Source organism: Lampetra fluviatilis, chromosome 18 (assembly GCF_964198595.1).
Source record: "Lampetra fluviatilis chromosome 18, kcLamFluv1.1, whole genome shotgun sequence".
Taxonomy (NCBI): Eukaryota; Metazoa; Chordata; class Hyperoartia; order Petromyzontiformes; family Petromyzontidae; genus Lampetra; species Lampetra fluviatilis.
Window position 1 is genome coordinate 12661463 of NC_136292.1, and position 15382 is coordinate 12676844.

Below are 15382 nucleotides of genomic sequence, written 5' to 3' on the forward strand. Positions count from 1 at the left end.
AAGTTGCATATCGTGTGGAAATGTATAGCAGCCAAAGCCTCTAAACGCGTGGTGATGTTGATTCGAAATGCGGAGGGAAAAACTGGAGGACCTGGAGAAAGATTGACGTCACCACGGGGAGAGAGACACGCAAACTCCAAATATACAAGCGTCATGGTCGAGGATGAACCCATGACCTCCTGTATACCAGGCAAGGCATTTAATATCTTGCCACTGGGCTGAGTGCGCTCAATGTCATCAGACCACAGAAACCACATGGGGTTTGAGCGTGGCTAGTACTTGGATAGGACACTGTCTGGAAATACCAGGTGTTGTAGGGTTGGGCTGAGTGGTGGCCAGGATACAGCCAAGGGATTGATTGAGTCTGTGTGGAGCTTCCAGTGTTGCCTCCTCACTTGGATATATAAATGCGTTATTATTATTATAATTATTATAATTTAAACACATTAAGTGTTCTTGCTTTGCGGGGTCTGTACGGGACGTCTGGCAAAAACATTACCAAGCTGCAGCGTCTACAACATTCTCTGGCACGTGTTGTGACGGGTACTGCAAGTTACGACCGCGTCCGCTCAGTGCTCGCCGAGCTGCATTGGCTACCGATTGCCGAATAAATACATTTGAATGTCGCACTCATTACACACAAAGTGCTTGCCACAAATTAACCACAACACTTGCCGATCTCGCCAAGGAGCATAAACAATCACGTGAATCCCAGTCATCCCCGCAGCAGGTTTTGGCTGGCCATCCAACAAAGACGGTCACCGCATCGCACGCTTTCAGATGCACTTCTGCGGTCGTCTGGAACACTCTTCCTTCCAATAGTAGAAAGCCAATGGAGCTATGCACTCTTAAATCCAGATTTAAAACGAATTTTTTTTATAATTGTTTTGTGTGTTTAGTCTGTTGTCCTTCCCCGCACCTCCCATTAGCACAGTTGGCTACGTACGGTGCGAAAGAAGTCAACATGCATACAGTACATACACGGGAATTATCAGCGTTATTTACATGCCTCTGGATTCCCCCGTTGCTTCGACGGCTAACTGTTCAGGTCTTGTTGGCTTGAATTCTGTTTTTGTATTGTTTGTTGGCTACTCGCGCCGGAGACGAGGACTCCAATGCCACACTTACAAATGCGGTTACAGATTTTGCGAGTGCAGCTGCCGGAGGGAGGGCTTAAAGCACCAGCCCTACGCCGTGCTTTTTCCACAGCGTCACGGCACCGGTCTTTCCACCCGGGTCTGTCCCCAGTGCAACAAGTGCTCACGTTTGAGTGTCTTATCTCGCATGCTTTGAGGTTACAGTCTTCAATTACAAATTACGTGTGTACTGTTTATATTACTACCCACATGGTGCACGTCACACTGTTTGTACAGCGTCTTAAAATGCAGTCACATAAATACAGGCAGACCTCACCTAGCACGATAAGATGCGCTCCTGGGGAAGTGAACGCTAAACGAGTCGGCGCTAAAAGAGGTCATTATACCATTGCATATACATGGGGATGCATTCCCGACACCGTTAATTCTTTCATATAAGCAACATATAAGGGCTTCATTGGGGTATCGGGAACAGAGCAAATACTAAGAGATGCTAAATATTATTTCATAAAAAAAAAATCTTTATTTGAAGCTTTCGTGACTGCAGGAATCCATACTCTTTGGTTCTTTCGGTAAAGTCACGTAGGTAGAAAACTAAAATAAATAAAAAATCACGACGTTTCGATCGCAACACAAGCAGTCGTCCTCAGGCGGAAAAAACTAAAAAAATATGATCACTATTAATAAGCGCATTCTGTACTCTACGGCATTGCGCTAAGCATGGCTTGCCTGTATAATTTAATCCAAATTGTATTGTATTAACAAAATTAAGTGACCTGTGCTGTGGTAATACAATTAATTTGCTTCCTTCTAAATAAACACCGATTTACCGAGCATCGTCAATTGCGCGTATTGCCTCCGTGGAGTTGGGCAAAGTGTGCATCTGTGAAGGAGAAGTGGCTGGCTTTGGCTTTACCTGCCCAGGATTTCCAGAAGCTCTGCGATGCCGTTGTGATGCTCCGTCTCATAGATGAACCTAAGTGGCGACCACCACCGCAGCAGCAGCAACACATGGGCAAGGAAGAGGGAGGACAGAGGAAGAATAAGAAACCAATTCTCCATAGGATAATGCAACTCAATGTGCACCTCCTGTTAGAATATGTTTGGCCTCAGTCGTGCTGTCGTCTGGACGGGTACCAAACCAAGTTAGCACTTTTGTACAGTTTTTAGTGTCAGTTTCATGACGTTCGGTGAAGAAAAAACTAAATATTAACAATGTAGGCTTTCGCATCAGGGTCAGGATCGAACCGACAACCTCCTGTATACCAGGCGAGGTAGTTAACATCTCACCACCGTGGTCCCCTTGGTTGGCTTTGTAATGAAAAGACAGCAAGATGCTCCATCGCCCGACATAGCAAACAAATGAAATTGTGACACGTGCAAGCTCAGTTATTGTTTTACTCACTCACCGGTGAGTTAACGAACAATCGTAATAGCCAATCTGTTTGTAGAGACATCGCTGGATGTCACCATGTTGTGGGTGCAGTACCGGCCATAGAGGGACACGGTGTGTGTGGAGTGACATCGCTGGATGTCACCATGCTGTGGGTGCAGTACCGGCCATAGAGGGGCACGGTGTGTGTGGAGTGACATCGCTGGATGTCACCATGCTGTGGGTGCAGTACCGGCCATAGAGGGGCACGGTGTGTGTGGAGTGACATCACTGGATGGCACCATGCTGTGGGTGCCGTACCGGCCCTAGAGGGACACGGTGTGTGTGGAGTGACATCGCTGGATGTCACCATGCTGTGGGTGCAGTACCGGCCATAGAGGGGCACGGTGTGTGTGGAGTGACATCGCTGGATGTCACCATGCTGTGGGTGCAGTACCGGCCATAGAGGGGCACGGTGTGTGTGGAGTGACATCGCTGGATGTCACCATGCTGTGGGTGCAGTACCGGCCCTAGAGGACACGGCGAGTGTGTGTCCGTCCGAAGAGAGAGGTCGGGTAAGGCCATGGTACTCTGGTTGACCTGGGAAGGCACGTGACCGGTTTGAATGACAGGGGGGGCTCAAGAGGGGGCTAGGAGGGTCACGTGATTGGAACCCAGGTTTTTCCCGATGGTTCTGGAAGGGGGGCATGGCCAAGGGTGGAGGCGGCCACGCCGCAGAGAGTATAAGCTGAGTCCCGAGAGGGATCGGGGTTCTCCGTCCCGGGGAAGAAATCTTTCGTCTACGATCTCCGTTCTACGAGTCTTCCAGCACGTGGACCCAGGCAGTATGTTGTTGGTCCGTAGTAAATAGTTATTCAAGTAACCAGTGTGGTTAGCCAGGGTGTTCACCACACTAGGTCGTTGTGTTAAGGGTGAAGTCACCCTGTTGTGTTGGAACTAAATAAATGCACTGCCTCCAAGTCGAAGAGTGCGACTCAGTTGAACCTACTACATTTGTATCCAATTGCTAAAATTCGGTGGTGAAAATTTCCCTTCAACCTACCTCTTTGGTTGTAAGGCAATGCCTACCACGAATGATGGCGATGGTAAAGTACGCTGGAGCATGTTTGTTTAGACAGGGTCTGGTCAAGGCGATGGCATGGTGGAGTTCCTGGTGTGTGGGCGCCATGGTGGCAAGATGTTAACTACCTTGCCTGGTATGCAGGAGGTTGTGGGTTCAATCCGGACCCTGACACCTGTATATTTGCAGTTTGCATGTCTCTCTCCCTGTGTTCGCGTGGATTTTTCTCCAGGTCCTTCGGTTTTTCCCTCCACATTAAGGATCATGCTGTTTATAGCATTTGGCTGCTACACATTTCCCCGTGATACGCCACTTTGTTTAGCTATGGTTTGTGATCGCTAGGTCGCTTCTGAAAAAGAGCTATATAGCTCAGTGGGCCTGGTAAAATAAAAATAAAATTGTTTAGTTTTAGTTTAATAGTGTGGGTGCGGTGCCGACGCCCACCTGTAGAAGATGTTGTTGATCTGCTTGCGGATGTACGCCCGCAGCCCCAGAAACTTCCCGTAGATGCGGTGCAGCGTGGTCTTCAGGAAGTCCCTCTCGCGTGGGTCCTCGCTGTCAAAGAGGTCCAGCAGCTGCGCCCAGGCACGCGCTGTTAGCCATCGCCACTCACACTCAACCCCTACCCCTCATACCTTGACCACAACCAGAGCCAGAACCAAATACTCAAGGCAGCCTGCCTCCCAGTCACAACCTTATATTTAACATTTGTACTCCCGAAATGAGTTGAATATGTGTTTAATTTCTAAGAGTTATAACACAAGGTAGGCGGGGATGAGACCACAGTCGATCTTGCAGACTTTGAGGGCAATCTTGTTTGTGAGAAGGGAATGGATTTAAAGTACACGATGCACATCATCACTTGTAATGCACACCTACACACCCTGCACGCACTGTTGTGATGGTGGCTCACCTGCATGACAAACTTCTGATCGATGTACTTTTTCGCGACGTTTGGCTGGAAGTCTGGCGACTCCAAAAACCTCAGGAAGAACTCGTAAACCAACTGTGGGGGGTGGTGGGGGATAGTGGGGTTGGGAGGGCAGACAAAGACAAAGATCCTTCATAAAGCCTTAACAGACTGTTTAGGCAAGTGCTGTTAGCAAGCACCTATGAAGGCCGGCACGGCACACAAGGGGGTGAGTGGCCAGGACCACAACCGACCACCTTTGTTCCCCTAATAGCACCAGGTACTCATTTGAGGCCGAGTCGACCTAGGGGAGGCCCACAACCGGTTCAGATATTCGTCACCGGTGTTGGCCGTGAGCGGGAAACAAACTAGGTCCAGCGGGATTCGTAGCGCAGTGCGGTGAGGAGGGCAGAGCCAGTGCAGTCACACACATAGGTTGGAGACCAGCTCACGAAACCGACTGCGACACAAAACCATCTCCATCCCTGTTTTCAGAATACTAACCCAGATGGGAGGTGCCGTGACAGAGCACAAAAGACTCCACATCATCGGAAAAGTTTGGAATCAAATACTGTGCGGGTCGTGAACCAGATTACGGCTGCTGGTTCAGGGCCGCCACAAAAAATAAACAACCCACGCCCCCTCACCGTTTACCCACGGAGACACTTTGTAATCTATCAAACTCTCTCCTGGTTCAGCATCCTCATCAGCCGGCGCAATACTTTTTCCAAAACACCAGAGACTTGACGTTTGTTTTACCCTAGTCCCCTTACACCAGTGGTTCTCAACCGGGGTTATGCGGACCCCTGGGGGTACACGTGGCAATGTCCGAGTGGTAACGTGAGGTGCATTATAAACGTGTGAAATCACATCATAAGTCATTGATGAATAATAATGTATGAATCTGCCAAGATAAAATTACTACTAGGGCATTTAATCCATATTGTAATCTAGAACAATGTAAAAGACCTTTCTAAACTCACTGATCTTAAACGATGTGATTTCCCAGAGTACCCAGCGAGCGGGACTAAATTACGTTGTGCATGCAGAGCGTCCGTTGACTGTGTTTATTCGCTTGCAGTTACGAGCGAGTTTGGATACCTCACAAAATGGACTGTTTTGTAATAATTAGGAATCATCAGTAGATATAGTCACCAACGCTCACCGCTGAAACAAGTCCGTCTCTGGGAACCATCACAATACTGCTTTGTATTCACGTAGTTCGAGTCCCAGTCTCAAGTGTGTTCGTTGCAATCAGTGCATATCCCCAAACATGCATACAAGTTAAATCCAGTACGGTCATCTGTCGGCCACAAAAACCCCTCCCTCGACTCTTGTTTAATTGGCGAGAGATGTATAGGCGCTGATTAATCGGCTGGAAACATGCATTTAGCAAATGCTTTTTACACGAGACTATCACACAGTTAAGAGCTGGAAATGTCTAATCGGGGACCACAGGACTCGGGCCATTGTTAGCAGCTGCGGTTCAACCGCATGGCTGCTGCCTTCGTCTGTGGTTCCTCTGCCCTTGTGAGATGCAATTTGCACGAATTGCAATGATTTATAAAAAAAATATTAAACATTCTTATTACATGCAAAGTTGAAAGGTTGTGGTTGGGAAAATGTCATTATGGAGAAATGACACTCCCAACAAAATGTGTTCTTATCCATGAGTCAGTGATGTTGGGCAGACATTGCAGTTTTTACTTTTCCCCCAACTCATTGACTGGTACCACAGTGGCAAGATGTTAACTACCTTGCCTGATATACAGGAGATCGTGGGTTTGATTCCGATCCCGACCCTAACGCCGGCATATTTGAGTTTGCATGTTCTCCCCGTAGATGCGTAGATGTTTCTCCGGGTCCTCCGGTTTTTCCTCCACATTTAGAAACATAAATTTGGAGTATTTAGCTGCTATACATTTTCACGTCATCAGCCACTTAGTTGGGCTATCATTCGTGACCAGGTGACTTCTGAAAAAGAGCTATATAGTTCAGTGGGCCTTACCTGGTCAAATAAAAAATAGTTCATAGTTTTTAGTTTGATTGTGGACAGCTGTGACACCGTGTCAGCTGAGTTAGGTGGTTGCAGCTAGGTTTCACTTTACTCACCATCACAGTCCTATTTACCTACAGTTTTTAATTGAAGATGCAGATGCTGATGGAACCGATGACACTGGGGGTTTAAGCAGCAGGGTTTTAAACCTATGATAAAAAAATAAAGCGGATTTGGCGGAGAACCGTGGATTGATGACAGAGTGGTGGCTGATAGTTTGATAGATGACCTCTAAAATATCTCACGAATAATTGTTCAGGAGAGCGACATTTCTCCTCAACACATGAACGTACGTAACTGTGACCATTGTCTCATGATGCGAGCTGAAAAAGGGGGTGGGGGCATTGCTCATTTCCATAGCTCAGTAAAGGCCGTGGATCCACCAAAATAATTTTTGAATTCATCTTGTTGGTTCTTTCGGTAAAGTCACGTAGAATGGAAATAATAAAATAATAAAAATAAACGTAATAAAATAATTCTCACGACGTTTCGGCCACAACGCAAGCAGCCGTCCTCAGGTGGAGAGCAGGTCTGTCGAGTAGACAGAGTCTGAATGATTAGACTGTCTACTCGACAGACCTGCTCTCCACCTGAGGACGGCTGCTTGTGTTGTGGCCGAAACGTCGTGAGAATTATTGTATAATGTTTTATTTTTATTATTTTATTATTTCCATTCTACGTGACTTTACCAAAAGAACCAAGAAGATTAATCCCTGCAGTCACGAAAGCTTTAAATCGAAATTTTTGAATTGTTTATGGAAACTGTCACCAGCAACACATGAAACATGAGCGACTGGCAACTTGGCAGCCAGCGTGATGCTGTGACAGACTTCGAGCCAATAATAGACGCGTGTTTGCTTAGCAATGACGGTTCTGGGTCCACAGACTTTTAATTAATCCGTTAATGAAATAATCTGCTAAGGGGGTCCCCCATCTTTCCCACCAGACCACACCGCAATGCCGCAAAAACACTATCACATCCAAATCCAACTCAAGATTAACCTCCATTTTTTTCAAACGAAGAGAGCGTGATATCAGTCCGTCATGTCCCTTCAGTCTTCGACCAGATTTATTCAGATTTTAAGCAAATTAGATTTTGACAAATAGGAAACCCTGTGTAAAAAGCATTTGCCGGTAACGACTGCCAGAGCAGTTCTAGCTTTCTTTAATGGGCAGGAGACCAAACAGATGAGAAAGGAAGATGACGGCGCTGCAACGCGAGAGTGGCGAGGAAAGGGATGCGGAGTCCGGTGGCCGTGATGCGTCTCGCGTCACCTGGAGGTGCGGCCAGGCGGCCTCCAGCGTGGGCTCATCCTCCTCGGGGTCAAACTCAGCCCCCGTCGGGTTGGAGGATGGTGGCAGCGTGCGGAACATGTTCACCGAGAACTGGGGGTGCAGAGATCACAGGCACACCGATGCACGAACCGCGACACCATCAACACAGACTATACAAACATCATTCATTCAAGAAGAACCTTAATGTGATCAGCGCAGAATTCAACTAAACTTTTTATATCCAGGTAAGGCCCAATGAGCTGTATAGCTCTTTCTCAGAAGTGACCTGGCCGCAATGATAGCTCAACGAAGTGGCTTATCATGTGGAAATGTATGGCAGACAAATCATCTAAATGCATGTTTATAAATGTGGAGGGAAAAACCGGAGGACCTGGAGAAAAATCCAAGCGACCACGGGGAGACCATGCAAACTCCAAATATACAGGCGTCAGGGTCGGGATCCAACCCACGACATCCTACATACCAGTCAAGGTAGTTAACATCTCAACCCTGACCCAAGATGCTACGATCAAATATCACTCCTCTGCACATGCCATAGGCTGACAGAGAGGCTTCTCGTAGCGAGGTGGACAATTCTAAAATTTATTCTTTCTGACGTTGCACATTCAATCGTCCGGAGACACGTAGTGCAAAAAATATATATTTGCTGACCCAGAGCTGCTCATGCCTCTCAAAACCGAGCCTGCACTACTATACTATCTTCACACACCAACATCTCTAAACTTCTATCATTGGACAAGGACCCCTTCTGTAGGTGATTCAAAGCCTGGTCTGTTGAACCATTCCCCAGCAAGATCCTTATCCTTAACATGACAAAGCAGCTATCTGGCCTCTCTCTCCCACAGAGACTTTGGCCGATAATCAGCCACACAACTGCACACGGCAGATTCAGTTACCTCCTACATTTGCGAATAATGGATTCACAAATTTACGACTTTAGTGAAATCCAGACTGTCACCCACGTTATGAACAACTGCCCACTGCAGGTCTCCGAAGGAAATTCACCTGACATTCCTTTGAAGCCATACAACTGCTTTCGAACATCATTGGCTAAAACTAGCCAGTGGCTCTTTCTTGCACCATACAAAAAGCATGATAATCAATGAATGAGCGAGCGAGTGAGCGAGCCACGTACCACGTGCACCACCTCCGGGTAGATGGGCTCGGTGATGACGCCGCGGCTGTGTGTGATGTACTCCACCATCTCATTCAGCGCCGCCCTCTTCACCTCCTTCCACTTGAGGTCGCTGAGCGGGTCCGACACGAAGTCGAACAGCACGCAGCACTGCTGCAGCTTCTGCACAAACAGCTCCTCCCGCTCGGCCGCCGACGCATCTAACCAGGGCACGAAACACACGAGCGGGCAGCAGCAGCCCCCACCGGTTCAGCCAACGGACAAGTACTGTGAGCGAGCACCTACCCTTCAGCCAGACAGACTGGAGGAGTGCCGCGATGGTGAGATGTTAACTCCCTCGCTTGATACGCAGGAGGTCGGGGGTTCGATCCCGAACCTGATGCCTGCTCTATATTTGGTGTTTGCGTGTCTCTCTCCCTGTGGTCGCGTGGATTTTTTCTCCGGGCCCTCTGGTTTCCCCCTCCACATTTAGAAATGTCTTTAAGAATATTTAGTTGCTATAAATGTGCATGTGATAAGCCACTTTGCCGAGCTATCATTTGTGGCCAGGTTGCTTCTGAAAAAAGAGCTATATAGCCAAGTGGGCTTCACCTGGTAAAATAAAAGAGTTTAGTTTCATAGTTTTTAATTGAAAATAGTAGGTGCAAGTGCTGTTAGCGAGCAGCTACCCTTCAGACAGACACTGTATGGGCAAGTGCTGTCAACGAGTATCTATCAAGGCTGGGTTTTGCTTGTCACGACATCCTTACATTTTGGGCGCATAAATGGCTATTGCGGTTGTTGTTTTGTGGCAATTTAAATGTCACCCGGCCATGAGAAGTGATTATTTACTGTAAAGCTCGTACACTAGCGAGGTTCAGTGGTCGCATGCGGTGGTTTGTGGTGTAGTGGTTTGTGGTGTAGTGGTTTGTGGTGTAGTGGTTTGTGGTGTAGTGGTTTGTGGTGTAGTGGCTTGTGGTGTAGTGGCTTGTGGTGTAGTGGCTTGTGGTGTAGTGGCTTGTGGTGTAGTGGCTTGTGGTGTAGTGGCTTGTGGTGTAGTGGCTTGTGGTGTAGTGGCTTGTGGTGTAGTGGCTTGTGGTGTAGTGGCTTGTGGTGTAGTGGCTTGTGGTGTAGTGGCTTGTGGTGTAGTGGCTTGTGGTGTAGTGGCTTGTGGTGTAGTGGTTTGTGGTGTAGTGGTTTGTGGTGTAGTGGTTTGTGGTGTAGTGGTTTGTGGTGTAGTGGTTTGTGGTGTAGTGGTTTGTGGTGTAGTGGTTTGTGGTGTAGTGGTTTGTGGTGTAGTGGTTTGTGGTGTAGTGGTTTGTGGTGTAGTGGTTTGTGGTGTAGTGGTTTGTGGTGTAGTGGTTTGTGGTGTAGTGGTTTGTGGTGTAGTGGTTTGTGGTGTAGTGGTTTGTGGTGTAGTGGTTTGTGGTGTAGTGGTTAAGGGGAGTAGGACTGCAATTGTGTAAATCTGCTAAAAGTGAGCTCACTGGACAATGTAATGGGGGAAAGAGGGACGATATCTTGCATCCCAGCAAGACCGGCACCTGGCCCACTTGTATTGTAGAAATGGGACCCAGGGCACCCTCAAAGACGCATTCCCAATACAAACCGGATTAATCTCACAGATATTTACCGAGACTGTGTGCTCCAGGGTCTCCAACACACATATTAAGCTTTGATCATGAGAAAAGGGACTCAAATCATGGTCACATGCACAGCTGCATCGCTCCAGCGACATCACTGCATTGGCTCTGCATTACAGTGCAGGGGAGTGGCATCAAATAGAATGTCACCCCGAGTGCACAAACACAGGATAAGCTCCGTCTTCTGGGTTGGGTCTTCCTCTACACCTCACCAAGCCTGACTGAAGCCCACTTGGCGTGAAGAGAATCAGAATAGAGCCCTGAATGTTGGGATTAAGGCGGCAGTGAATCAGACTTTTGAGGCCTTGCAAACTGGCTCAATGGCCATTAGGTCACATGCACTGAACATATGTGCATACATGTGTGTGTAGATGTGTTAAGGTTTATGCAACATGGTTAGATGGGTATGTTTCGAATCCCCTATTTAAGCAATACGATACCAACACAAGGGACAGGGTTCAAATTACACGACACTGATTTATTCATTATAAACGCACTGTACCGTGAGATAATCTATAGACAACATGGAAGATAAAAAATGTGAATTTAGTCTCATGTGACTGGTGTTTAACAGAAAAGTGAAGCCAGTGCTACTGTGCGGGTCAGAGCTAGAACTTAACAAAAGAGTCTCACGTTAGCGAAGAGCCAATCAGTAAGAGGGTTAGTTAGCAGATGGGTATGCGAGTGGGAGAACAATCTTGGACGTGTAGGTCCGTCCATAGAGACCACAAGCAAAATCACCGTCTCCGCTCTGTGCAGCCTCCAAATTGAATGTTCAAGTTTTTTTTTTTGACAATAGCATGAATAAAGTGATTCCCTGCATGAACCGCGTAAGAAATTATGTTGATGGGACGTGGGCCTACAGCTGTGACTCAACGGTGACATTGGCGGGCGGAATCAATCAATATATCTATTTTACATGCCAATATCTATTGCCCTCAATATAGTAGGCATCAGTGCACAGAACAGCAGAACGGGACAGTGGTGAAGAGATGTTAACTACCTCGCCTGGTATACAGGAGGTCGTGGGTTCGATCTCGACCCTGAGGCCTGCTGCTGCTGTATACTTGGAGTTTGCGTGTCTCTCTCCGGATCTTTCGGCTTGTTCTTGCCCATTTAGAATCAAACGCGTTTTAGAGTATTTGGCTGCTATACATTTACAAATAAGCCACTTCGTTGAGCTATCATTTGTGGCCAGGTCGCTTCTGAAAAATATCTATATAGCTTAGTGGGCTTAACATAGTAAAATAAAAAAAATTAGTTTGAAATGTCATGACCTCTGCGGCTAACACCAATTGAGCAACAAAAATTGGAACCGCGCGCAAAATAAAGTGCAACCGTGCACAACGAACAGTAAAGGAGAGTAGTAAAGAAAATAAACAATGAGTAAAGAAACAATTCGTTTTTATTTTAGATTTCAATCTAAACTAAAAACCATTTTTTCTTCTTTTACCAGGTTAAGGCCGACCGAGCTGTGTAGCTTGGTTTTCAGAAGTGACCCGGCCATCACAAACAATAGCTCGACGAAAGCGGCCTACATCACGTGGAAATGTATAGCAGGAGGAAAACACTCTCAAAACGCAATCGAATCGGCAGCGGCCAGGCAGCGGCCAGGCAGCGGCCAGGCCGACGGCCGCGCGTTCACCTTTGAGCGCCGGCAGCTTCTGCAGCTCGCGGTCCTTGCTGACGTTGAAGTGCGACGAGCTCTGCCGCTTCTCCTTCTTGACGATGTGCGGGGGCCCCGCATACTTCACCTTGTTCAGCGGCGTCTGCGGCGGCGGAGGAGGTGGCGCCGCTGTCTGGCTGCTGTTGGGCTTCTTGCCGCTCCCTCCAGCTGCAGCGGCAGCCGCTGATGCTGCCGTTGCCTGAGTGGCGACACGCGCAAAGACAAAGATTCCCACCCCCCCGTATAGCCTTAACAGACCGTATGTTGAACTCCTTTCGCACCATACGTAGAAAACCGTGCTAATCAGGTGCGGGGGAAGGACCACAAACTAACACAAACCAGTTCTAAAGAAATTAGTTGCTCCACATCATACAAACATTTTTGTTAGCAAGCACACGTCACACGAAGGGGTGGGTGGCCAACACCACACCTGGCCACCTTTGTCTCCCTAGTGGCGATGTTTACACACGGCACGAGGTATGCATTTGAGGCGGAGTCGACCTCGGAGAGGCCAATAACTGGTTCAGATAATTAATCGTCACTGGTGTTGGCCGTGAGCGGGAATCGAACTCGGGTCACCAGGTTCTCTTGCGCAGTGCACCAAACGCTACACTACTGCTTCCGACAAACACATACGCATCCATTGGCCTCCTGTTACTATTCATTCTTACTGTTCATGATCCAAGTCAAACTCAAGTGTTGTGCTGATTACACAAAGTGCTTGCCACAAATGAACAACAATACCTTGCTGATCTCGTCAAGGAGCAGAAACCATCATGCGAACTCCGGTCATCCTCGCAACGGCTTTTGGCTAATCATCGAACAAAAATGGTCACAGCATAGCGCGCTTTCAGATGCGCTTCTGCAGCTGTCTGGAATGCTCTTCCTTCCAATATTAGGAAGCTACTGGAAATCTGCACTTTTAAATAGGAATTTAAATTTCATTTCTTTAAGAACAGTTTTTTTTAGTTTAGTTTGTTGTCCTATCCCTGCACTTCCATGGCGGGCTACGTACGGTGTGAAAGACGTTCAACATACGTATATACATACAAGAGCCACTCATCTCTGATGGCAACCCGGAGCCATCATCATCACCATCATTGTCTATCCGTTGCTGTAAATGAAGGCCTCACAACGCCAACCATGTGTAACAATCCAGTGATGTCACATCCACCTGGCCCCGTCTATTCGGTGGTCACTCTCAGGAAGGTCCTCTCCGTTGGCCGCTCTGCTTTATAATCGCAACGTTCTCTCGTCTGTCACAACGGTCAGAAAGTTTGATAGGCGTCGCTAACCGCACGGTGAACGGCACGTGCTTGCAACGATACCGCCATCACCGGCCGTGCGTGCGTGTGTACAGCGCGGGTCCTTCTGGTGGTTATATGGAGGCTGGCGAGGTGTAAACTAAAAACAAGGCCAAGAATTTCCAAAGGCAGCCACCCCGAGCCCCTGGCACAGGGCGAAGACTTCACTCGCTGCCTTGCTGGATCACGCGTTGCGTTTGAAGCCGCTGAAGCGACTGTTTGATCACAACCCAAACACAAAGTCACATTGTCGCTTAAAAATAAATATATACGAGGTGATGTTTTGGGCAATGGTCCTTCTTCGTAGCACCTAAACATTTGCTTCAGTTATGTGCGATGAGAAGGGCCACTGCCGGAAATATTGCGGATTATATTCTTCCTTTCAAGGCCAGTGTCAATGACGAATGTTTGGAGTTTGTTAATTGTGTCAAAGCAGCAGCAGCATCACCAACTAATGTGCTTACTTTGAAGGTTGCAGGTTGTCTCATCCCAAACAGAACCCTGGTTGGTCTCATCCCATACAAAACCCTCTCTCATCCCATACAGAACCCTCTCTCATCCCATACAGAACCCTCTCTCATCCCATACAGAACCATCTCTCATCCAATACAGAACCCTCTCTCATCCCATACAGAACCCTCATCTCATCCCATACAGAACCCTCCTCTCATCCCATACAGAACCCTCCTCTCATCCCATACAGAACCCTCTCTCATTCAATACAGAACCCTCTCTCATCCAATACAGAACCTTCCTCTCATCCCATACAGAACCCTCTCTCATCCAATACAGAACCCTCTCTCATCCCATACAGAACCCTCCTCTCATCCCATACAGAACCCTCGTCCCATACAGAACCCTCTCTCATCCAATACAGAACCCTCTCTCATCCCATACAGAACCCTCTCTCATCCCATACAGAACCCTCTCTCATCCCATACAGAACCCTCTCTCATCCCATACAGAACCCTCTCTCATCCAATACAGAACCCTCTCTCATCCCATACAGAACCCTCATCTCATCCCATACAGAACCCTCCTCTCATCCCATACAGAACCCTCATCCCATACAGAACCCTCTCTCATTCAATACAGAACCCTCTCTCATCCAATACAGAACCTTCCTCTCATCCCATACAGAACCCTCTCTCATCCAATACAGAACCCTCTCTCATCCCATACAGAACCCTCCTCTCATCCCATACAGAACCCTCATCCCATACAGAACCCTCTCATCCAATACAGAACCCTCTCTCATCCCATACAGAACCCTCCTCTCATCCCATACAGAACCCTCATCCCATACAGAACCCTCTCTCATCCAATACAGAACCCTCTCTCATCCCATACAGAACCCTCTCTCATCTCATACAGAACACTCCTCTCATCCCATACAGAACCCTCATCCCATACAGAACCCTCTCTCATCCCATACAGAACCCTCATCCAATACAGAACCCTCATCTCATCCCATAAAGAACCCTCTCTCATCCCATACAGAACCCTCTCTCATCCCATACAGAAACCTCATCTCATCCCATACAGAACCCTCTCTCATTCCATACAGAACCCTCTCTCATCCCATACAGAACCCTCATCTTATCCCATACAGAACCCTCCTCTCATCCCATACAGAACCCTCATCTCATCCCAAACAGAACCCTCTCTCATCCCATACAGAACCCTCCTCTCATCCCATACAGAACCCTCCTCTCATCCCATACAGAACCCTCATCCCATACAGAACTCTCTCTCATCCAATACAGAACCCTCTCTCATCCCATACAGAACCCTCTCTCATCTCATACAGAACCCTCCTCTCATCCCATACAGAACCCTCCTC

The 15382-nt window shown here is 47.7% G+C and overlaps 2 protein-coding genes across 2 annotated transcripts in view; one reads left to right on the plus strand and one right to left on the minus strand.

The window, feature by feature from the left end:
- The window catches only part of LOC144937253 (transcriptional repressor protein YY1-like), a 422669-nt gene that overhangs the window by 246613 nt on the left and 160674 nt on the right, over window positions 1-15382 (plus strand). The gene's annotated exons all lie outside the window — the stretch shown is intronic.
- Window positions 1-15382, minus strand: part of LOC144937250 (serine/threonine-protein phosphatase 2A 56 kDa regulatory subunit gamma isoform-like) — a 53218-nt gene that overhangs the window by 19558 nt on the left and 18278 nt on the right. The window contains exons 3-8 of the mRNA XM_078864649.1: window positions 12215-12434; window positions 8948-9147; window positions 7792-7902; window positions 4464-4556; window positions 3995-4125; window positions 2014-2073 (exon numbers count right to left, since the gene is read on the minus strand). Of these exons, the coding sequence (XP_078720775.1) occupies window positions 2014-2073; window positions 3995-4125; window positions 4464-4556; window positions 7792-7902; window positions 8948-9147; window positions 12215-12434 (815 nt within the window). The remainder of the gene's footprint in view (window positions 1-2013; window positions 2074-3994; window positions 4126-4463; window positions 4557-7791; window positions 7903-8947; window positions 9148-12214; window positions 12435-15382) is intronic.